Here is a 23,150-nt window from a genome sequence, read left to right on the forward strand (position 1 = left end):
TCCTCAGCGAGGAGAGACTGCGGGACATGGGCCTGGCTGCGTGGAGAAGACGTAGAGGGGGTTTCATTAATTCATAGAAATATTTCTAAGGGGTGCCAAGAGGGCGGTGCCAAACTCTCTTCAGTGGTGCGCAGTGACCGGATAAAGAGTAACGCCCGTGAACACATTTCACCTCAACTCGAGAAAAACTTCTTTACGTGAGTGTGGCAGAGCACTGGGACAGACTTGCCCAGGGAGGGCATGGGAGTCTCCCTCTTTGGAGAGATTCCAAACCCACTCGGACCTTCCTGTGTCACCTGCTCCAGGTGACCCTGCCTTGGCAGGGGTTTCGACCGGGTGATTTCCAGAGGGCACCAACAACCCTAACGATTCTGTGATTCTGAGAAGGTCTTTAGGAATGACATCATTAAGAAGAAACTTTTCCCTGTCAGGGTGCTGAGGCCCTGGCCCAGGTTGCCCAGAGGAGCTGTGGCTGCCCCATCCCTGGAAGCGTTCGAGGCCGGGTTGGACGGGGCTTGGAGCAACCCGAGATCGTGGCAGGTGTCCCTGCGCAGGGCAGGGGCTGGAAGGAAGGAAGGAATGAGCTTTATGGGCCCTTCCAACCCGAACCGTTCCATGGCCGCTGCCACACTGCCGTAAAGTGCGCCCTCGGGACGGCCATCCTGCGCACGCGGCGCCGGCCGTGGTTGGCCGCCACGCTGCCGTGCGGCGAGAAAACGGTCGTGCAAGCGTCGTGGTGTCGCGGCGCGATGTGGCGGGGCGCGGCCGCGGGACTGCTGTGCCTGGCCGCCGCCTGCCTCTTGCGCCACGGGTTCGAGCCCCGTGCCCGCCTGCTCAGCGCGGCGGAGCTGCGCCGCTACCGGGGGGCACCGGGCGAGCCCGGGCTCTACCTCGCCCTGCTGGGACGGGTCTTCGATGTGGAGCGGGGCCGCAAGCACTATGGGCCTGGCGGCGCCTACAGCAGGCTCGCAGGTACCTCTGGTGGGGCGGGGAGGGGCTGGGGGTGGGCCTGGCATGGCGTGGCTGGGGAGGGGATCATCCCCGGGCTGGGGTGTGTCTGTCTGTGTGTGTCTGTGTGTGTGATCGGGTCTCACCCCTGACTGGGGGGTTCACTCCGTGCCTGGCGGTCGCAGCCCCGGCTGGGAGGAGGGAGGGCTCACCCCGTGTTTGGGGAGCCCACTCCATGGCTGGGGTCGCCCCCCGGGCTGCGGGATTCACTCCATGCCTGGGGGCTCATTCCGTGGCCGGGAGGGTTCATCCCCTGGCTGTGGAATTCACTCTGTGACTGAGGAATTCACCCTGTGGCTGGGGGGGCTCGCCACCCCCTGCCCCGCAGGCAGAGATGCCACCAGAGCGTTTGCCAGCGGCGACTTCCCCCCGGCGGGGCTGGTGGACAACGTGTCAGGGCTGTCGCCCCCGGAGCTGCTCTCCATCCACAGCTGGTTGAACTTCTACCGCGACAACTACGAGCCCGTGGGTGCGTGTCGCGGGGTGGGCTCACACAAGGGCCACGCAGGTGGATGGTGGGAGGTCCAGGGCAGGTTTCACCTACAGGGTGCCACCACGGTAAGGGTCTCTCAGCTGTGCCCAGCGTCCTGAACCCTGTGGGGACCAGCTGGAGCTGCAGCCACACCAGATCTTCGAGGTCTGCTTCCTTCCAAGGGAAAGTTTAATAGTTTTCCCATCTGGCTGTTGCCCTGCTTTGATTGTCTCTGCCGAGCAAAAAGCATGGAGCCAGCCAGAAATCACCAGGACTTGGGAGACGATAGGAGCAGCAGTGCAGGGAAACTGCTTTGGGGAAGGAGGTCATGGGTGGGAAAGGCTTCTGGGTTGTGCAGCTGAAACTGTCTTTAGTTTGCAGGTCTTTAATGAGTCTGTGCTTAAGCTTAACCTGCATGGATTTATTAATATGGGTAAATTGCTGTGTGCTCCATGGGGTTGAAGGGATGTAAGCTCAGTTGGGTTCTAAAATTGGGCCATGGTGACATCTCCTTTTATTTTTGTCTTTAAATAACAAATTAAAAATAACCCCACCAGAATGATGCATTTTCCTTGCCTAGAAACACTGGTCTTAATTGATCTCCTCTCCCAGGGAAGCTGGTGGGCAGATTCTACGATGAAAATGGGGCACCGACAGAAGCCCTGAGGGAGGTTGAGGCTGCCATTGAGGAAGCTCTCAAATTCCAAGCAGAAACTGAGCAGAAGAAGCAGCAGTTCCCACCCTGCAACTCTGAATGGAGCTCCACTAAAGGCACCCGGTTCTGGTGCTCCAGACAGAGGTAAACTTGTACCCTTTGGAGGAGAGCATTCCTGTCCTTTTTGGGTGCCCTGTGCTTTGTTCTTGCCTCTCCTGGCAGGAGGGGTGTGGGAAGCTGTCCTGGCTCCTGCAGCCACTGCACTCCATAGGTAGCTGAGGTCTGTGACCTGGCACAGTGTACAGTGGTGCTGCCAGGGCTGGAATATGCCAGGCATGGACTCCGTCCCTGTCTAAATTCATAGGGTTGTTCAGGTGGGAAGAGCCCTCTGAGACCACCAAGTCCAACCATTCCCTCAGCACTGCCAAGACCAGCACTAACCTGTGTCCCCAAGGGCCACATCCACACAGCTTTTAAATCCCTGCGGGGATGAGGACTCCACCACTGCCCTGAGCAGCTGTGCCAGTGCCTGACCACCCTTTCCATAAAGACATTTTCCCCAATATCCAACCTAAACCTCCCCTGGCACAACTTGAGGCTGTTTCCTCTTACCTTGTCCCTTGTTCCCTGGGAGTAGAGTTTAACCTTCACCTGGCTCTAAACTCCTGTCAGGGAGTTGTAGAGAGTGAGAAGGTCCCCCTTGAACCTCCTTTTCTCCAGGCTGAACCTCTTCTGTAACACTGGAATCAAAGAATTTGCCACATGTGCACGTGATCCTCCTGTTCTCAGCAAAACAGGACAGAATTCTCAGTAGGACTGGGATTCAAACAGGTTCTGTCACCTATCAGAAATACAAGCATTAACTTGCATTTTTCAGACAGTTTCACAGCCTGATACCACAACATTTTCACTTAAACCACATAAAAATGAGGTTAAGCTTTGGATAGTCATTTCCTGCTTACTTTCCTGTTAGTTGTTATCTCTCAGCTCAGGGACTATTTTGCTTGAAGGTGAAATCATTTCACAGACCGCACTGCAAAATGCTTGGGCTTCATGTGAGCCCACCAGCAGCACTGTGTACCCCAGGGCTCTGCTTCTCTGTGTGACTGAGCTTGGGGACAGCCTTGGGACCAGGTGTCATGTGGCAGTGACTTGTGTAAGAGGCTTAAAGGCTGCAGTGGTTGGGGAACAGGCAGGATTTGGCCCCCAGAGAGACACTTAGACATTAAGAGACATGATGAATTAGCTGGGGAAGTACTTTTTCTTTTGCCCCAGTTCTCAAAATCACTGTGTTTAGTCAAGGCACAGAAGGCCTAGAAGAGCCTGGTCTAGTGGAAGGTGTCCCTGCCTATGGCATGGGGTGGACTGGATGATCTTTAAGGTCCCTTCCAACCCAAGCCCCTGTGATTCTGTGAAGATGTGTGATCATCTGTGAGCAATTCGGTACCTCCAGAAAAGGCATTTTGCTGTGCTACAGAAGGCTGTGATTCCTTTTCCAGCAATGGATGCATGGAATGCAGAAGCTGGTCACTCTCAAAATGGCAGAGCCTGTAGCAGCAGTGATGAAACCAGGTTCAGGCCACAGGTTTCTGAAGCACAGCCAATAAGAAGGTTATCAGCTGTGGGATGGTGGCTGCTGGGAGCAAAGTCTACCTCAGTGAGTGTATTGTTAGTTCAAGTTTTCCCATATTGTCTTAGTTGTTTTCTAAGGATTCTCTATTGACTGGAAGCATTTTCATGGGTTTGAATTGTAATTTATTTTCATTTTCCATTCCTAGTGGGGGAGCGCACAGAGACTGGGCCGGAGTCCCTCGGAAGCTGTACCGCCCTGGCTCGCAGGGGAGTCGCTGTGTGTGTGTGAGGAGCACAGGTCCCCCCTGGGGCCAGCCAGACTCCTCCCAGCACAGCGACAGAGGGGACCTGGATAACCCTCACCTGGAGCAGTATGAGGGCTGCCATCCCCTGGCTGAGCAGTGTGTCCTCACGGGCTGATAGCAGGCGCTGCCTTCCAGGGCAGGGAGAGTCCTGCGGTGAAACGTTGCACTTTGGGTGGGCAGCTCCAGCTCCATCCCTTCCACCTATCTGTGCAAAGGGAGCAATAACAATCTCATGGTATTTGTGATGCTTTTTAACGTATGGAGATGGAGTTGAGAGAAGGGGAAAACACTTCAGCCAGGTTAGTGGCTAAAAATTCAAGTAACAGGATGCTTGCTTTATTTCTATGGTATTTTTACACCTGGCAACAAACTGTAAGATGCAGAGCCTGAATTGTATTTTAGAACTGCTTTCTTGTGCAGTCAGGAGATGGATGTTTGTGTGCACAGTGGTGGGACAATGTGCTGTGGTTTAAGGCAGCGAGGTCAGTGAGCACAGGAGCTGCTGCAGCATCACTGCCCACAGTTCATGCGCAGTCCTCAGGTCCTGCTGCAGGGCAGTGCTGATGCTCCTTCTCAGGCACCTGACTCGCTCCAAAGAGTTTAAAGGTAGCAGGGAGAACCCTGAATTTCTTCTGCAATTAAGATACACAGTATCTAGGAACTTGTGCAGTTTAGTTATACACAAGCTTTATCAAATTCTTGGAGTAGAGAAGGCAAAGGCCAGAGCTGTATTTCCTCATTCAGTGTTTGCATTAGATACTGTGCCAAGATATTGAAGCCACCTGTGAGGATTGCTGTTTGATATTGACCTCGCCCTCCTGGTCTGTGATTCACCACTTTCAAACTGCTCTCATCAGGAATGAGTAGTTCTAAATAGCTTTTTTTGTTGTTGCTGCCTGGGTGGCAACACAACCATCCTACTGTAATCTGGCTCCTGTTTCCATTCTGGTATAAAGATTTGCTGCCATCTGGTCTGTGCCTATCAGATTATAACCTGAGCTGAATGTGCCCTCACAAGACCCAGCTCCTTTAAAATCCATATTTACTGTATCAGAGCTGGCAGAATTCAGCAATATGAGTGACTCCCAGAAATGCAGGGCAGATTATTACCATTTCTGGGTGGGGCTAAAAGGGAGGAAGGAATACCTGCACAGGGTTCAGGCACTACAAACCTCAAGCTGCAGGGAAGCAGTTGCTGGTTTTAATGGAATCTGCTGTTAAAATCAGTTTTGGTGTAGCCACGCTTTGAGAGAGACACGCAGATCATGGTCCAGTGGTGGCACAGGTCCCTGCTGAGCTGTGGTCAGTTCTTCTCCTTAAGGCAGTTGTCACCTATGTATAAGCAGCTGGAAAGTGTATATAAACTGATTTTTAGCTACCATCACCTCTAAAGAGACGCCCAGAATCTAAGTGATTAGTTAGTTAATTGGCAAGTTTACACGAGGCACCATTCACGCCCTTGCAGTAGGACAGGTGACAGCACTTCTCACTGATAAAAGCTTAGAGGATGCTACAGCTGCCAGGGCCGAAGCCATACAGCAGTTTAAACGTACATGTTTGCACATGCTTGTTGTAACATTGCAGGGGGGTTGTGGTTTTGGTTTTGGGTTTTTTTTACCTAATCATCATCCTGAAGAGAAGCTCTTCCAGACACTGCCCTGCTGTGCCAGCTCTTAGCACTCACAGGGAGAGTAGGATGTGTGGCAGAACCGAACCTCATCCCTGGGCTTGAGCCATCTTTGGGGGTGGAGTGAGCAACTCATTTCACACAATGCTGAAGATCAAGCTGTGTAAAAGGTGCAGGAAAGAGCTACAAAGCAGCACTTCACTGCCTCCACAACTTTGGCCTTGACCACATTTAAAAAGACATCACCACTTTAAATACAATTTCTTGTTAAAGTGGTGAAACCATCCCCCCAAATGATTGGCAAGTGCCTTTAAAAGAACTTTTAAGAGCTATTTAAAAGTTGCAGCAAATTCCAGACTATTAAATGCTGTAAGAAGTAGTTTGTGAGGGCAAACCAGTTCTAGTGAAGGTGGACCAGCTTGACCTTCTAAGCAAGTTTCATCTTGCTGTAATACTCAATCACTATGCAAATAGTGCTGAGGGGATGGTTTTGAGTGCAAGAGCTACACAAAAAAAATCAAATTAACTGCTGCAAAAAGGCAGGGCAGGAAGGTGGTGGTTTAAGTTAAAGTTGGTTGAAAACCACAAATATTCCTGTTTAGTGTTTGAAAATATGGGGGGGGGAGGGGGGAAGAGTTTGTCTTGCACTAGGAATGAGATATCTATTAAAGCAAACAAGGAGACACCCTCACTGACCTGAAGTGCTCCAAGACTACTGTACTTGTAACTCCAATTCAGCAGCTCAGCTGGATTCTCCCAAGGTGGAAAAGGGTGGGAAGAAAACAGTGACAGCTACAGAGGGCTCAGGTCACCACAGACAGTGCTCTAATAAAGCTTGCCATTCATCTGTACTTCAGTAAGTTTTATTAACAAAAGACTAATGCATCACAATCTCACCCAGAAGTCTTGGCTGGGTTTGCTGTTGCACTGAAGCTTTCCTTTTCCTCAGCTGAAGCTGCAGGAGCTCTCTGCTCTCCCAGGGGGCTGAGCTGCTTCCAGAACACAACTGAGTGCACCAAGTGTTAATAACTTGAACTGATGAACTCCATGAACCAGCTCTGGCCCATGGGGAGCTCGGATTTGTTTCACAAGACTGATTATAGGTAAGTCTAGTATAAGGCATTCGAGATGACTACATGGTACAAACTAGAACACCAGACCTTGACAGCCAAAAGAACAGTTGTAGCAGTTCCACAACATGAAAATGAATACCTGGACTCATTTCAGAACAAAGAATAAAGTTGTTATGTCCAGTTGGATGTTGGATCCCTGGTTTTCTTCGTGGTCTGTAAGGATAGCTTGCAGAGGGGCAGCTGTCTCTACAGGAGCAGATACTTCCTTAGCAAGGTTTCACCTCACGATGCATCATCTAGTTCTGCATTTTATTACAAGTAGAATCATTACACAACAAAGTAATGCATATTGGAAAAATACATTTTTACAACGACTCCGGACAAACATTGCAGATAAAATGCCATTGTTCTAAGACTTCCTTTTCTACTTCACAGAGGGTATTAGAAGGTTCAGTTACTTCTGTCACTCATACAAGCTTTGATTTTTCTAAAGACAAGTTTGCTGCAGTGACCACCTCTGCTGGTTACAGAAAAAAGAGGACTTGCCTATTAACATTTGATCTACAAAACAATCCAGCCTTGGCCTCCCATACTGTTACATGTTAGTTTATGAGCAGTTGGACAAGCTGTTATCTCCAGCAAGGGAAGTCATTAAGGCATCTGTCAGCTTGTAGCCAGCGACTTACTCTGCTCTGTTACCTTCAACAGCAACATTCTCACTCCACTCAGTGGTGTGAAACAGTGACTGCAACTTTTACAGACACAAAATTTCAGCCAGACCACAGTTTGTGCTTGTGTAAGAGTGCTGGACCATGGAATTTGCTTGTGTAAGAGTGCTGGATGACTGCAATCAAAAGGAATCCAGTCTCAGAACAAAAAGCTACAGCATGAACCACCCAACTTCCCATGTGTCCCTGCTGAAGTGCCTGAAGCCTCGTGTGACAGCAGCACTTCCAGGGACACAAACTGATTTTCCATTTAACCTTTTGTTCAGTGCTTGGCAGACTTGAGTCTCGAGTTAATAGATACCACTAAAAAACAGCAGGGGTAAGAGGGGTGGGGGGTTTGGTCACAACTGTGTTATGCTACAGAAAGGGAAGAGCCGTTTGTTTAGAGTTAGAAATGTGATGACCACCACTACATTACCAATTGCTTCATTCACATTTGTACCCTGTAGTGGAGCATTGCCAGCAAAACTCCCAAAAAAGTCTCAGTGGTCTGAGAGTTCAGACCAACACTAGGCAGAGTGTGTGAGGAACTGAGTCCCACCAGTTGTCTGGCGGGGTCAACTCCTCAGCTGAACTAGAAAAGAACTAACTTGGGTTTTGGTTCAAGTGAGCTTTTCCCCTTTAGCTCTGGCAGAAAGCTATTTAGAGTTAACTGGAAGGAAACTATCTCAAAGGCACTTTAAAAGGATCGAATTTGCTGAACTTAGTTGCTTTAAATTTAATGAACACCTCAGGCTGTACATTTAACAATAACCTTAACTTTCCTTTCAGACTTCAGTAAGAAAGCTGGGACAGTACTGGCTGTAAACAGCAAAGTGGGAGCACTACCAATGGTTTCCCAGATCTTTCCCAGAGTTTTACAGTTATAATCAATATCCTACTTTTCAGAAGACCAACTACCCAGCCTTAAACTTGCCATTCAGTTAAGCTGAATTTTCACCAGATCCACATTTTCCATCATTAAAAAACTTGCTTCATCTGTTAGAGCTGAGCTCCCTGTTCCTTTGCCCCTTCCATCAGAGAAGCCACTGAAAAAGTGATGTTTAAATGCTTTGGCAATTACACGCTGTGCAGTTTTCCAATCAGTTTGAAGCCCATAGGCTGTGGCCTTGGAAAACCCCTCCTCTGCACTGTCTTTCAGCATTCTGAGCACACTCTTACCCCTCTACATCCCTGCAGCTCCAAACCAAGAAGGAAAAACAACATGTTAGCATGGGACTACAGTCAAGACTTCATTCACCAAATGCACTTTCTCTCCATCATTATCTTTCACTGCTAGAGATGTGCAACCAGTGACACCCTGAAATATCAGAAGGCAATGGACCAGAAGTACAATGTTTCCATCATCTAATTCACTCAAAACCCCCCAAACTGTAAATTGCAGTTAACTGACACCATTAATTACTGTAGCTAACATTAACTGACACCACTACTTTCCCTCATTCACCTGCAATATTATGCCAGAGATTCACCATTTGCTTTAGTAACTGTGTTAGAGACCAGCTGTGTTACCCAGAGCATTCTGTTGGAACATGACAGCAGCAGACATCAAACAGTGAGGCAAGCTTGTATTGTCATCCATTGTTCTTCCCTAGTGGTACAGGGGTGATTCCAGTTACAATATATGCATAGTGGAAGATGAAAGTGCAGATCAAGTGAGACTTGATGTGAAATTAATCATGCAAATGTCAGCAATTGCACCCTCTCCTATCCTCTCCTTGTACAAGCTTGAGAAAAACTGAGCAAGTCTCCCATAACAGCAGCAGTCTGGTTCATCATCTCATCTTACTCTTTAAGATGAACAAGTCACTGCTCCAAACAGGGCAACACATCATCACCTGTCCATCCTGTTCACTGGAAGTAACAGTCATTAAAAAATGCACACCAATTCATGTAGTAAAGATGAGGAATGCTGAATTGAGTCTATACTAGCTTTATCTCTTAGAATAAAAACAGCCTTAACATGGCATGTAGTTTTGCTTAAGTACCCATTTTTTCTAGCTGAAGCCTTTGCCCACCAAAGCTGGTCTACCAGCCAAGTACTTTCGTGTTTACCTAGACAATGTGGTGGTTTCTACAGATTCAGCATGTTTAAGAGAGCACAACCAGCCTAGATTAAAATACTGCAGCTTAGTCCTAATAGGAAGCCTCCACATAACACTTCCATTCACCAGCAATCATGCTGAAAATGGACCCAAGTTTAGTGTCTAGAGGTGCAGCACATTCTACACTGGTAGGGTTACTGACTCTCCCACAGCAGTGCAGGCTCCTTAAACCCAAGGAAAGTGCTACTCTCCCTCCTGGGATTCCTAATGCACTTCAGCATTTATTGCTGTACTGTGAGTTAGACTTCACCAGTTTTAGTGTTTCTCCTTTAGCACATGCTCAGGCCTTTCAGCAAACTCACGGTCATTTATACAAGTTCCATGAACTGGAAGGACCAACAACGTAAATATGAAAGTGCAACGAAGACTGACAGTTCCAGCAGGTATGAGCAAGAGCATTTCCTAAAACAATCTTGCACTTCTCTTGAACATGCTAAAGCTAATGAGTCGTTTGCTGAGGAGGTATCAAGACGTGGATCTGCAATTCTGACTGCTTCGCATCAGATGTTGTAAAGCTTTCTGTTACTGTAAGGCCACAATTCTTGAGCTATACTTAGAACTACCCCTGGGTCTGAAGAGTTTCTTGAACAGTGGTTGCAACAGCTCAGTTTAGCTTCACAAGAAGTCTTCTCTAGAGAAGGGGAACGTTTAAGACAAAGCAAAGAAAGATACCTGGTTACCCTGAAACTTAATGCCATCTCTACTAAGCAGCCTGAAAGCCACAGGACTTAATAGAGTTGCTCAGTGCAAAGCACCATGTCGAGGACAGACCTGTTTTATGCCGATTCAATCAGTATAAATTTCAGCTTCCATACCCCACTGCAACTAGAAGAGGGTCTAAATTCTTTTGTCACTTGGTTTCAACAATCCACTCTGATTCCTAGTGAAGTCTATCGCAGCCCGATACATTTACAGTCATACAAAATCATTTATACCAGAGTATATCATAACAGGGTCCTTAATTTGTTCAGTCTATTGCAGAAGACATGTATAGGCCTCCTCTTCCCTATCCCGAGGGCTTGTAAGCAGAGCTGCTGTCAGGTGCACTGACTGGGAATCCCTTTACTTCCAGAGCATACTAGGAGACTCCTCCCAGAGTCAGGACATCAAAGCAGATGTTGCAAACTCGAACTGGCTTGTTCAGATCAAATTTTATGATAGGAATCTCCTTTGTTGAGCACTTATGGCAGAGCAGGCGTCCACAGTGTCGGCTGTAGATAGAAGAGGGGTGGGAGAAAAGTGAATTCCCTCCTAGTGAACACCAGGATGTTACTGTTTGACATTCTTTATCAATGATAGCATCATTAAATACACACTAGCAATTGAAATGCTATGATTGTCTTGTATCTTCTGGTATTTGTCATGGAATAATTTACTAATGCCGACAGCACATGCTGGTTCTGTACTAGTGAGTCACCTGGTACTGCTTCAGCTGATGCATGTGGAGTTTCTCTGGCATACTGAGCTAAGAAGAATCTTAGCTTAACAGCCCTCCAACCCAGCATGTTTTGTACAACTTCAGACTAGTTAAAAAAGGCAACTCCTATCTACACAAGAGCAGCTCATGTTCATCTTCAGCCATTTCCACACTACAAACAGCATCCCAAACCTGAGCTGTCAACACCTGCCCAAATCTGCCACCTGTTTTGGAGCAGGTCTTCCCACCACTGTGGTGGTGGTGTGCTCCCTCCTGCCTTTCCTGGGTAAGCCACAGCCCCAGCTGTTGCCCTCTGAACCTCATGCTTCCACAGGAAGCTCTCCCAGACCCCATCCTCTCTGAAGGAAATAATCAAGTGCACCTTTGCCATCAAGTTCTGATAAACCATTGCCACATTTACCACTAAACTTCTGTTATTGTTGCTCCTCTGTGGAGTGAAGTGCATCACTTTCTTTCCCTGACAACTGGGTATTTAAATCCTGTTTCACTGGAATGTGGACATGATTCCTCATTTACAACCAATCAGAATATTAAATGCACAAGCTGCTTAAAATATGATTTCAGTCAGACTACAAGTTTCTGATCTAAGACAGGATGGAATGTTTCAGCTGGGTTAGTGGTTATACACCTACGTTAAACTACTGGAAGGAACAAGCCTAGCTACATTTGGGGAGGAATCCATTTCCCAGTAAGCACAGCAAGGTGGCTCATATTACCAGTGATGCTTTCTTGTTGTGACTCCAAATTTGGCAGCACATTCATAGCAGTTGGAGCCATCACACCAGGGAGGTTCTTTTGTCAGCATATCTGTTAGAGGTAAAAATGTGAAGGCAAATTAGCTCAGACACGTCTTGAGTACACTAAACATGAAGGTTTTTTCCAGTTCTAGGCTGCACCCAGTATAATGGATTTAACTGCTCTTGCAGGAGCTGGAGTCTTGTTTGTAGGCAATCTGTAGTTGCTTTCAATCACATTGTCCACAGCAACAGTACAGCACCAGTTAAAAAGCAGTGTGTGTTTTGGACCATTGGACTACACAACCAGCCAGGAGTTTCCATGTCTATCCTTCCAGAAAAAGTAGTATCTGACAATCTGCATTGTACAACTTTTCAGCTAATCACAAAAAAAACTAGTATTCCTACCCCCCACTGACAGTAGTATAAAATTCACAAGTTCCACCTCTCTGGAATTACTGTCATCTAAGTCAGATGTCCAGAGTTCTTTCCTCCAAAGTATCCTGGAAGCATAAGCCAGAAGCACTTTCCCACTGCAGCAAGAGGTACTTACCCAGCAGTCTGAAGAGAAGCTGTTTTGTAGCAACTTGATAGTTGAAGATATTGACTCCCTGGTTGTTGTTAACTCCCAGGCGAGCCCCAGCTCTCACTATTGCACGACACAAGTTCGCATTTCCCTTCATGTAAGCCAAGAGGAGCACTGAAAAACAAAAGCCAAACAGCTCCTTGCTAACAGAGTGGCAGATTGTGTTATATTCAGTCCGGACCAGGATTTTTAGTTTTTAAGTTTCTGTGTATTGTGTGCCTCCTACTGTATTTAACATACTACTGCCAATTATTCCAGCTTTAAAAGTGACGTACCACGAATACAACTTGAGTGACTTCCAAATTTAGTAGTCGTTGAGTCTCACCTACCTGTGTTTCCTTCAGCATCAGGTTTGTCTAGAGGGTATTCTGGCATACACTCCAAGAAGAGGTCACAGATGGCTGCTGCGTTATCTTTCCCATATTGTCCCAAAATATGCATTGGTGACTGGCCTCTGGGGAAAAGAGTTTGTTATCCTGATCAAAGTCTGCTTGCTACTGCAGTTACTCATCCAACTCTCCTTGCTTTCAAGCTTGGTTCAGACTTGAACAATGCTACATCTCTGCAACTCAGTACATCATACACAACTCCCCACTTTAACTTTCCTTTCTTGGTGCATACGTATAATTTGCACAGAATTTAGACACAGAATCATTTGCACACTTCCAAATTCGTGTATAAATAATATAATACAAGCCAAATATATTTTTTAAGTAGCATATCAGCACATTTTAAAATACAAAGCAGTTCTTTTAGTCTGTTAAGACTGTAAGTAATTACCTGATATTAAAGGCTTCTGCATCTACATTGCACTCTGTGAGGAGGACCCGGATATTGTTCAGACGGCCATGCATCACTGCCAGATGCAGAGCTGAACAGTAAAAAAAAAAAAAGAAAAAAGAAGGTTCAAGACTCTGAGCATCAGCAATAATTACAGCCTAATAACTAAATGAAACACCCTCCTTCCACTTTCCCAATCTTCCTTCTCAAACAACTCCTTCTGTCTGTTTTGATTTCCTGCACTTTTATTCTTTCACCTTTGCAGAGCAAGCCCATTCACAGTGAGCTCTCTAGCACTAGGAGACACCATTAACAGACCTACTGAAGTGTTTTGCATTTACTTGTGTAACTTAAAGTTTACCGTTATTTCCATTTTCATCTACAGCTGCAAAGTCTACTCCATTCTCCAGAAGGACTGAACAAATGGTGGGCAGGTCTTGCTGGGCTGCTAAGTGAAGAGCAGTCTGACGGTGCTTGGTCAGTTCATTCACCTGGGCACCTGCAAGCAGCTGTCAAGATGCAAAAAGGAATATGTTCAAAGATGGTTTCAGGGCTATTTTAGCCAACAGCTCATTTCTGTGAATGAAGCACGCAAGACTCTAGTGTACAGAGGTACTTCTAGGCCTCCGGCATGTATAAAATGGTATCATGACTAACTGGCTACAACTTGTGTTTGTGTTCAAATGTGCAGAAAGCACAAGGAAAGATTCTTTAAACTGAGCCACACTACCTAGTGATTGCCACAAACCCAACATGCTCAAGTGAAGGCTTCTGCAACAGCTCAGCTAACAGTACAGGCTACGGGAACTTTCTGTTTCAGAAAGAGTGGTGTCACTCCCACGGGATTGATCAGCCTGCAGGCACTGTGCAGTAAGGCAGAATGCACATTTTTAAGCAGGGGAACGGTGACTCTCCAGCACGCACCAGATTGCGCACAATGATCTCCGAGCCAGCCTGCACTGCCAGGTGCAGAGGGGTCAGTTTGGAGGCATCCTGGACCCGGGAGTTGACATTGGCCTGCACACTGATCAGGAACAGCACGCTCTCGATGTCCGAGTTCTGAACAGCCACATGCAGGAAATTCCGACCTTTATTATCAACCTGTGGCAGAAAGGGCATGTGAAATTAATCCATTAATCCTGCAGAATAAGGTGTTTTATGCAGTAGGACATGTTTTCACTAAGAGACACTTGCTCCTTCTACTTGAACTGTAGAATCTCGTTCCTTTCCCTCGTTGACACTAGAGACTTACCTGACAGATGTGACTATCAAATAACCAAACTGAGAAATTATCTGCTGCAACTGCTTGGTCCAATCTGCCTCACACGACTTTATTTCTATAACCTTGTCATTTCTTGACCCCACACTGGAGAGTATTGTTAAACAGACAAAAGATTAACAGCTGTTGTAGTTAAGTACTGAGCAGCAGTTAATGATAAACTCAGTTAAATGACACAAGCTTGAGTCTATCTGGCAATTAATCCAGGAGAAGGAAGCAACATGGAATCCTGCCACGCTGATGCAAAGTGTATTCACAGAACCATAGAATGGCTGGAAGGGACCTTCCAAGGTGATCCCATCCACCCCTTGCCATGGGCAGGGACACCTTCTGCTATCCCATGTTGCTCCAAATCCTGTCCAACCTGGCCCTGGACACTTCCAGGGATGGGGCAGCCACAGCTGCTCTGGGCAACCTGAGAATTCGGTTTTTTTGCTTAATACCAAGCACATGTTGTTCACCTTGCAGCTGACCTTAAAGCATATTTAAACTGGCTGTATTTGTAACCATGTTTTACATATATTGCAAGAGCTCACTAAGTACTCAAATATTTTGCTAGTAATTAAACTTACACAGGATAGGAAGAACCTCCTGAACAGCTGCCTGAAGTGTCACACCAGAAGCCTGAAGATACAGTTGGAAGTTTTATTTTTCAGCAGAGGGCAGCATAGCATCTATTATTCAGTTATTTTAGGTCACGTTTTCTGTTTTGGATAGCTTTAGGAGAGCTGGGTAATAGATTATTTCTGTACTAGTCCAGCACAAGACAAGAGTAGAGTTAGAATTTCCTCCTTATACATACATATGCCTGTTTCTCAGTTCAGTATTGACAAGATAAGAAGATTTGACAAGGTACTAACCCTTAATGTTCTTACTCACACATATCACATACACACCTAGTTTCCTAATAAATCCTGCTAAAGAGAACTGGCATCTGGCAAACGGATTGCATGTAAAGCCACAAAAGGATAAAACAGAACCAGCTTGTGGAACAGCTGTTACCACAAACTAGTGCAGTAACAAAACCAGCATGGTTTGAACACTCCCAGCTTACCTGTTCTGCAGCTCCTGGTTCCCTCTTCAAAATTGCTTCAGCTGCTTTATTATTTTTATACGTCATAGCACAAGCAAAGGGAGTCATTCCTTGCCTGTCACGTACATTCAGCTTAATATCTGGATGTGAAATCATCAGCTGAATGATAACGTTATGTTGGTTGCTAATGGCAACATGGATTGGAGTTCTTCCTTCTGCATCCTAGAAGGAAACCAGGAAGTTTGTTATATATAGACTCAGTAGTACACAAATCCTTCCCTAATTTTCAAGGGTCAAAGCAACTTAGTAGTTTAGTCCTGTGACCTACCCAGCTTCCTTCAGCATGGTCACCAAACAGCTGCAGGGTGAGCCCAAACCCACAGTGTAAGAAAAGCAAATTGAGATTTGTTTCTCCAAACAGGCTGACCTCAATCCTGTGCTACATGGCCTTTTAAATAGCTCACCATAACATTTCCCATGTAGTCAGTCATTCTGGGAGCAGAGATTAGCACTCAAATTTAATAGCAAAGTCAGCTGAGGTGTTTAAACATTTGTTTGCATCAAGCAGCAGTTTACAGCCAAGGCTGCTTTGTGACTGTGTTCTGTGATTCATTTTAATGTCACTTTCAACAGCACCAGGACCTAGAAATGTTATCCATTCATCTCTTTTGTTGTTATTTATAAAGCTTCTGTTTAAGGATTACTGTGTAATCGAAAATGAAATGTAACTCAAATCACCTCAGTTTACTCAATAACAGAAGATATTTCCCAAACATACTAACAAAGTAGAGTACTCTGGAGTTTTACACTATAGCTGATTTAATGATTAATTGCAGCACAATACAGCCCTGCTCCTGGCTTTAATTCACACTAGGGACAGAAGACACTGAATCCCATAGTTATATGAGAAAACTAACACTGCAAGAAGTTTTCTGTATCATTATTTTCCTTCAGCTTAGCTTCCTGAATTAACCACCATACGGGCAGATAAGCACCAGGTCTGGTAAAAAGGGACAGGAGAGAAAGCAGAGCTTCAGCCAGTCATTGCATTGGCTCAGCTCTAAGAGCAGGATTTTCTTTTCTCTATCAAGCAAAATACACAGCTGAGAGGAAAGTTTGTTTTCACTACGTCAGAGGCAAAGAATCTACTTTAAAAAATTGTGCATGATTTGTTCACACACCTGAGCATTGACATTGGCACCAAACTCCAAAAGGCACTGGATCACCTCCTCTAGTCCCCAGCAGGCTGCCAAGTGTAGGGGTGTCTGTCCATCATGGGCTTCCTCTTCTCCTTCTCCATTTGGGCCTGGCTTTCTGGGACTATTCACATCACACCCACTAAAACAAACACAGTGCGGTCAATTTATCATGTTTAATCCAGATTTAAACTGCTTGAAAAAAGGTCACAGAAAAGATTACAAGAGCTGATCCAGCAACTGCTGACACGTTCTACAAAAGCACAAGTTCCTGGTTTTAGTTTGACTCTTGTCATCAAGAACACGATGCTATTATAGTTAACAGAATGTGTATTTAGGATTGGTCAGAATCCCAAGTGTCACCCACCCAACCCAGCAAAAGCCTAAGGAAGCACATAGCTGTTATTGACTCAAGATAGCATTCAATTAATTTATGCCAGGGGCATCCCTACATGCATGTTAGAAGGTTCGTATCTTGGAAGGGGTCTGACCTGCGGATCAGGAAGCAAGCAATCTGTTCACTGTTCTCATCAATAGCTCTGTGGAGAAGGGTTTGTGAGCAGCCACTTGGTCCTGACCCCCAACACGTTGCATCACAGCCATGCCTAACCTGGAAGGAGAAGCACAATGACACAGTGAAGGTTTTTTTCAACAGGCTCCTACAATAGTCCCTGACTAATGCTTCTGGAACATTATCCCCTAGAGGTAAAACTTGAGATGCCTTGTCTATTCCTGTGACAGTCACTGAATTTCAGGAAGCTACTTTAAAGTCTTCCAGACCAATATTTTATTGTTTACTGTGTAATCCTTAATTAGACGGTATTTATTAACAATTTAAATATTCATCTATATACTTTGATAGATCTTAAGCAGGATGGACTAGTTACCTCACTTTCAGCAATGACAAGCACCTACAGTAAATCAAGCAGCATCAGCAGACATTGCCTTTGAAGGTCTGGCCCATTTACCTGCTTTCTTACACAATCAACTAAACAGAGAGAGTTTTTTTCCAGGAATTGTTTGCTAATATTTGTATTCTTCTACTAGAGAACTACATACTTGAGCAATGTGGCACTTAAGACTTGTTCCACTCCGCTTTACAAACCATTTACAAGGTTTAAACATGAGTAGTTAAGAGTGTTGACTCCATAAATGTTCTTATCCAATACCAGCACAGTCAAGAACAGTTACAAGATGTATTTCTCAGGTCACAAGCAGAGTTTTTAAATAGTTGTCTCTAGCAGACAACTGGACAAAGCAAAGTAACTTCCTTATGAAAAAGACACAAGGAGGTCTACTTGTATCTCCTAGGAAATCTCCTGCTGTATCACCCATGCCTGAAAGTAAACAGTCTTTAAAGTAAATATAAGCTTCTAAAGGCCTTCTTGGTTCAACTTTAAGATGCAATAAAAAGCAACATAGACACTAAAGCATAAAATGAGTATTCAGTTTTATTCAGAAAGCTGATCATTACACAAGTCGTGTATGCTACAGACTGATCTAAGCAGATACCTACTCCTTCCAGATCAAGAATCCAGACAGCATATTCTACGTTTTTATTAAAGTGGCTGCAAGATATTTGGTTATGCAGACTACAGTATTTATAAGATTCCTGCAGTAAAGAGGAATTTGTGGTGAAGAAAAAGACCTCCAGAAATTAGTAATATTGGACAAGTCTGTTCTCTTCATGCATTGAGTTTGTTTTTGCTGATGAAGCCTTTTTTTGCTAGCACAATGAAAAAAAGTGAGACTAAACCAACTGACAGTCTTACCAGAGTTGATGCAATATCTTCCAGGTTGTTTTCCAAGGCAAGCCATAAGGGAGGATTTCCTTTCTCATCCGGCACAGACATGTCTGCTCCCCTGGTACAAATGGCATCCACCACGAGTGGGAGCTGGTTTTGGATGGCCAGCTGTAGGGCTGTCTCTCCATCCTGGGTCCTGCAGCAGGGACACTTGCAAGTGTTACAGGTGCATCATAAAGTTCAGCTACAGCACTTTATTGGGAAAGCCAAGAATTATCTCCTCTTGTATGTATTTTTGCTGTGGTAAGACCATCACAAACACACCATGTATTTCATCACAGCTCTGCAGTCTACCTTTCTTCCTCCCTTCACTTTTAGCAAGTGATTGATTTCTAAAGTTGGAAAAACAAGTTAGTGTTCTTAGCTCAGAGACACTCAATTCCTTCAGTGCAGCCATTATTTGCACAGAGTTCCTTCCAAGCCAGCCTGCTGCCACAGAAGCAAACAGCTTTGTCTGCAACGTGGCAACACTTCAAGCAACAGTCAAATACCAACTGTTAAAAAGTTGAAGTTAGCACAGCAGCATTAGGCAGTTTGTACCCATGACATTCATTACAGTACAGCTCGCCAAATTTAACAGACAGCCTGTCAGTCATGTAAGCAGACAAATGTTCTGTTAAGTCTAATATCAAGTTGTCTAGGAGATACTGAGGAGGGAAGTTTATCAGACTCCTGTTGCTGGATCTGTATCTAATATATTTTAGATAGTAGCAAACATGCAGCTCTAACAAGCTGGCAAACGGATGAGACAAGAGAAGTTCAGTGCCTCTAGGCCTGTCTCTAGGACTTCAGTCTCCTAGAGAGGATGCTGTTTTACCTAGAATTAAGTAGCACCTCCCTCTGCAGCCTCAAGAGGAGGTACTGACCAATGGAGCTATACATAGGTCCAAGTTAACATATGTAATCCCTCAGCCATAACTAGTGCCACAGAACAGTGCCAAACTGTGTAAATCACAAACTGAAACAAATCTCAAGCCATTATACAAAGGCAGTCACCACCTGCTCCTAGATACATATGCAGGTAAGTGCTGTATCAGTTAGGATCTTACCTGACATTTATATCTGCCTGATGCTCCAGCAGGAAGAGGGCACTCTTACTGTCCTGTCTCTGGATTGCCATGTGTAGGAGCGTCTGTCCGTCTGACATGGTGTCATTGATGGATGCCCCAGATCCAAGCAGCTGAGCTGCTATTGTGTGCATGCCTGAACAGTTCAAACTCATTAGTATTTTACCTTCCATTCTATAAAATGGAAACACTGAGACTAATAGAACCGACTTAACGTGCACAGACAATACAGTGATCTGATATGAAAGCTGCTAGGGAGTTCACACAAGAAGAATTCCACAGAACTGCAAGTACAGTTCTGGGCAGAAGCTGTAGGACTAGAAATCTTTCACTAAGTCATATGTGAACACGAATTTTAAAAGATGAAGAACCATCTAAAGCTCTCCTTGACAACTCCTCCCTAGCAGCACAAGCCAGAACATGAACACACACCTGCTGTTTTATCTTTAAGAAAATCTTGTTCACATCATAGCTTCCCTATCATTGTAAAGTCTCATCTTCAAGGGCACATACCTGTCCAAAGAGCCAATCCCAGCACAGTCTGGTCTCTTGAGTCCTTTAGACTAAAGTCAGGAATAATTTGCAAGTTGTTGGTAGCATGAAGAGCATTAGCTACAAAAAAGCATAAGAAATTAGGTAATGTCACATTTTGTAGAAGGTTGTTCCTTTAGCAGTCAGTTTTTAAGATCTGACAAAGTACCTTCAGCTTCCCTGATGTGACACTGCTTAGCATTCAGACAATATTGCCACTACTGCCTAATCTTAACACATATACTAAGAAAAATTCAGTTTTCTAGCTAAGAGGCTTAACCTGTCCCTTTCTACCTGCAATTCCAAATATACAAAGCATATACAAAGCATATACAAAGCTACTCTTAATGAGAATGGAGGCTCCACAATAGAGCGGCAGCATCCCTCCTTCTCCATTTCCTGGGATGGACAATATCTACCCCAGTTCACCTAACTCCTTCTAAATCCCACTTATGGTAGGAGACAAAATTGGCCCTGCTTTGGCTGTCAAACTCCCATCCTGCTGCTAGAAAGAAGCTGACTAGTAGGATTAAATGAACTCATCTGCTGATATTTGAGCACTCACGTTTCAATTCTACTATCATTACCAGCATTGCTCTGTATAAAGTCCTCTTACTAAGGAGTTGAGGTAGGCAGAAGTCTCACCACAGAAAGATGCCTTTATCCAAAATTGATTCCAGCATTCACCTGAGGAAATGCTTTAAAGCGATCTCAGTTGTACAGCTAGAACAGAACCTGAGACTAACTGTTCAAGCCCATTATCTGCAGTGGAGAATTTACAAACACGCACAGACAAAATAATTTTCTAGTTTTAACAAGCAGATGATTGGAGTTTAAGACTACTTAGCCAGTCTTATTAATTGCTATGCTTAAATACTGTTTACAGGACGACATGCTTTCTCAGTAGTTTGTCAAAACACAACTTGGATCCCATCCTGACACACCAATTCACAGCAGCATCAACAGTCTGGACCAGCAAACACCTACCTTTTTGTTCTAGGATGACTGACACTACATCTGGGTGATTGTAAGCAATAGCCATGTGAAGGGGGGTTTGCAGGTGAACATTCTCTGCTGATGGAGGAGCAGATGCATCCTTCTGCCCAAGAGCCGCTTCTGCCGTCTGGATGTTGGGATTGGCTCCTTGCTGCAGGAGTTCTGCTGTCAGATTTGCTAGGCCGTGCCTGCAGGCTGTGTGTAGTGGGGTTTCTCCCTTTAATAAACAGGGTGCTGGGTTAACAGCTTGAGACATGAAGAGAAGCAGCTTTTAAATTATTAAAACTACAAGAGCTGGTGTGAAGAGTTTCACTCTTAGAAGCTGAAGCTCATTAGGAGTTCCAAACTACATGAGTTAGCTTTTACTAAGGATTTTATTACACCAGGCATTGCAGTAAGTGCTAAAAGCATGTTAACAACTGGTGATTCTGCAAGAACAGTGCCACAAGAATGCAAGTGATCGCTAGTAAATACCTGAAAATATGCAAAGGTTCACAATGTGCTCCAACTTGCTTTAAGCTAGCTACGAGAGATCTCTGCTATCTTATTTCTGAAGAGAAGTAAGGAAACTTTCAGACTAAGTGTCTGCTTTTACCCATTTGTTTTGGTGGTTGACTTTTGCTCCATGAGTTGCTAGGAAGAGAGAAGCTGCCTCATTTCCTGCACCAGCTGCTCTCTGAAGTAAGCAGTTTCCTACAGAAAAACCATGAACACTGTTAGAGTGCTACTCCAACCACACTGATAGTAAGTCTGCTAACACCTTCCCCACTACCTTACAACATTACACTTTGAAGCCAACAAGGAAAACCCTAGGTACTAGCAGTCCCCTTCCAACACTGGACTGTCACATGCACTTTAATTTAGTGATTACACATCTTGAAAGTGTAAAGAGGATATTAGAATCTGGCAATGACTCCATATGTTCTGTCACTTCCTGCAAGTCCAGCTCAGCTTGGGACTGTCAGTGTGCCAGCTGTGGGTAAAGCAACTACCACCTACCATTTATTATGGAGAAAATGCTGCTGAAACCTCATCCAGCTCCTCCAAGTGCAGTCAGCATCAAGCAATTAACTTACAAGCCTTCCACCTACAAAGAAATACTCTGTTTTACCTGTTACTGTGTCTGGAGCATCTGTATTGCTGCCTCGCTGGATCAACCTTGCTGCAAAACTGTTCTCATCAAATGAGGTTCCATTCACAACAGGGGCATCCTCGAAAGGGTTCACAGACTGATCAGATGATACAGTGATATACTGGACTGCAAGCCACAGAGCTGTGCTTCCTTCATGATCCTTCAGCTCCAAGTCTAGTCTAAAAATAAAGAGTTAGAGTCCCCAGTTTATACCTTAAAAAGTGGTTCCCCAACACAGCTTAAGTTTCAAGTGTCTGAACAGCTGTACTAGTTCATCTCATACATCTCTGACAACTTTTGCTTGCCAAGAAGCCTACTGTAGCTCCAGTTACTTCAGAGAATTTGTGAATACTCTAAAACAAGCACAGCACCTTTCAATGACTACTAGATTCAAGCTCACTGCTCCTAGGGAAGTGTAGAATCCCTGGTAGATTTGGACTCCCACTAAGTGTAACGAAGAGGCAAATCCCCTTGAGTAAGCTGTGTACAAGAACTGCAAATTCAGCTGCAATCAAACAGAGTCAAAGGAAGTGTTCTGCTTCACCACCCTAAGAAGTCACCGGTGTCAGCTTTAAGCAGAACCCAAGCCGAACTCAAGAACATACTGAGATATTTCAAGAGTCTTACTACTCCTTTTAACTCCACTACAAATCAAGCTTCCTACATTACCTCACCTTTGAAATTATTTCAGTCTCTTTGAAAAGCACAAAGATGCAATTTGCTGCTTCTTTACAGTAGAGCAAAATCTTACATGGCTTCTGACATGGTTTTAGCATCTTCACTTATGCACAGCCTTTACACTTCTGCATCCAAAGTTATTACTAGTCTTATTGTAAGGCAAAAAGGCACAGAAGAGTTGTTAAACCAGTTTCCGTATCTTCACTATACAGGTAACCTCAGTGTATTTTACATTCAAGTGAGACTTACTGCTTGCATTGCAGGAGCTGACTGAACACAGGCTCATTCCTGACCACAATGGACACATGTAACGGGGTCCTGTAATTGCAGCAAAGAACAGTGACAGCAGG

At 44.9% G+C, this 23,150-nt stretch overlaps 2 protein-coding genes across 3 annotated transcripts in view; one reads left to right on the plus strand and one right to left on the minus strand.

Annotated features, from left to right (window-relative positions):
• Nucleotides 1-6: 6 nt before the first annotated feature.
• On the plus strand, nucleotides 7-6,896 carry LOC103621623 (neuferricin). Of its 2 annotated transcripts, none has more exons than XM_008640457.2 (4): nucleotides 7-972; nucleotides 1,337-1,477; nucleotides 2,093-2,279; nucleotides 3,914-6,896. In XM_008640457.2, exons 1-4 carry the CDS (start codon nucleotides 750-752, stop codon nucleotides 4,125-4,127), a joined length of 765 nt encoding a protein of 254 aa, XP_008638679.1. In that variant the 5' UTR covers nucleotides 7-749; the 3' UTR covers nucleotides 4,128-6,896. The 2 variants fall into 2 exon arrangements, with proteins under 2 accessions (XP_008638679.1, XP_017598498.1); XM_017743009.1 differs by lacking the exon at nucleotides 3,914-6,896 and adding an exon at nucleotides 2,856-2,982.
• A 106-nt stretch (nucleotides 6,897-7,002) lies between these two features.
• ANKFY1 (ankyrin repeat and FYVE domain containing 1) overlaps nucleotides 7,003-23,150 on the minus strand; it is a 31,255-nt gene continuing 15,107 nt past the window's right edge. Inside the window, exons 9-25 of the mRNA XM_017743008.1 lie at nucleotides 23,050-23,118; nucleotides 22,102-22,301; nucleotides 21,586-21,683; nucleotides 20,982-21,207; nucleotides 19,977-20,075; nucleotides 19,446-19,599; nucleotides 18,364-18,532; nucleotides 17,083-17,201; nucleotides 16,577-16,733; nucleotides 15,417-15,617; nucleotides 14,008-14,184; nucleotides 13,445-13,592; nucleotides 13,084-13,174; nucleotides 12,633-12,757; nucleotides 12,271-12,417; nucleotides 11,700-11,790; nucleotides 7,003-10,756 (exon numbers count right to left, since the gene is read on the minus strand). Coding sequence (XP_017598497.1) covers nucleotides 10,624-10,756; nucleotides 11,700-11,790; nucleotides 12,271-12,417; nucleotides 12,633-12,757; nucleotides 13,084-13,174; nucleotides 13,445-13,592; nucleotides 14,008-14,184; nucleotides 15,417-15,617; nucleotides 16,577-16,733; nucleotides 17,083-17,201; nucleotides 18,364-18,532; nucleotides 19,446-19,599; nucleotides 19,977-20,075; nucleotides 20,982-21,207; nucleotides 21,586-21,683; nucleotides 22,102-22,301; nucleotides 23,050-23,118 — 2,404 coding nt within the window. The 3' untranslated portion in view covers nucleotides 7,003-10,623. The remainder of the gene's footprint in view (nucleotides 10,757-11,699; nucleotides 11,791-12,270; nucleotides 12,418-12,632; nucleotides 12,758-13,083; nucleotides 13,175-13,444; nucleotides 13,593-14,007; nucleotides 14,185-15,416; nucleotides 15,618-16,576; nucleotides 16,734-17,082; nucleotides 17,202-18,363; nucleotides 18,533-19,445; nucleotides 19,600-19,976; nucleotides 20,076-20,981; nucleotides 21,208-21,585; nucleotides 21,684-22,101; nucleotides 22,302-23,049; nucleotides 23,119-23,150) is intronic.

This window comes from Corvus brachyrhynchos, unplaced genomic scaffold (genome assembly GCF_000691975.1).
Source record: "Corvus brachyrhynchos isolate BGI_N302 unplaced genomic scaffold, ASM69197v1 scaffold99, whole genome shotgun sequence".
NCBI classification, from domain to species: domain Eukaryota; kingdom Metazoa; phylum Chordata; class Aves; order Passeriformes; family Corvidae; genus Corvus; species Corvus brachyrhynchos.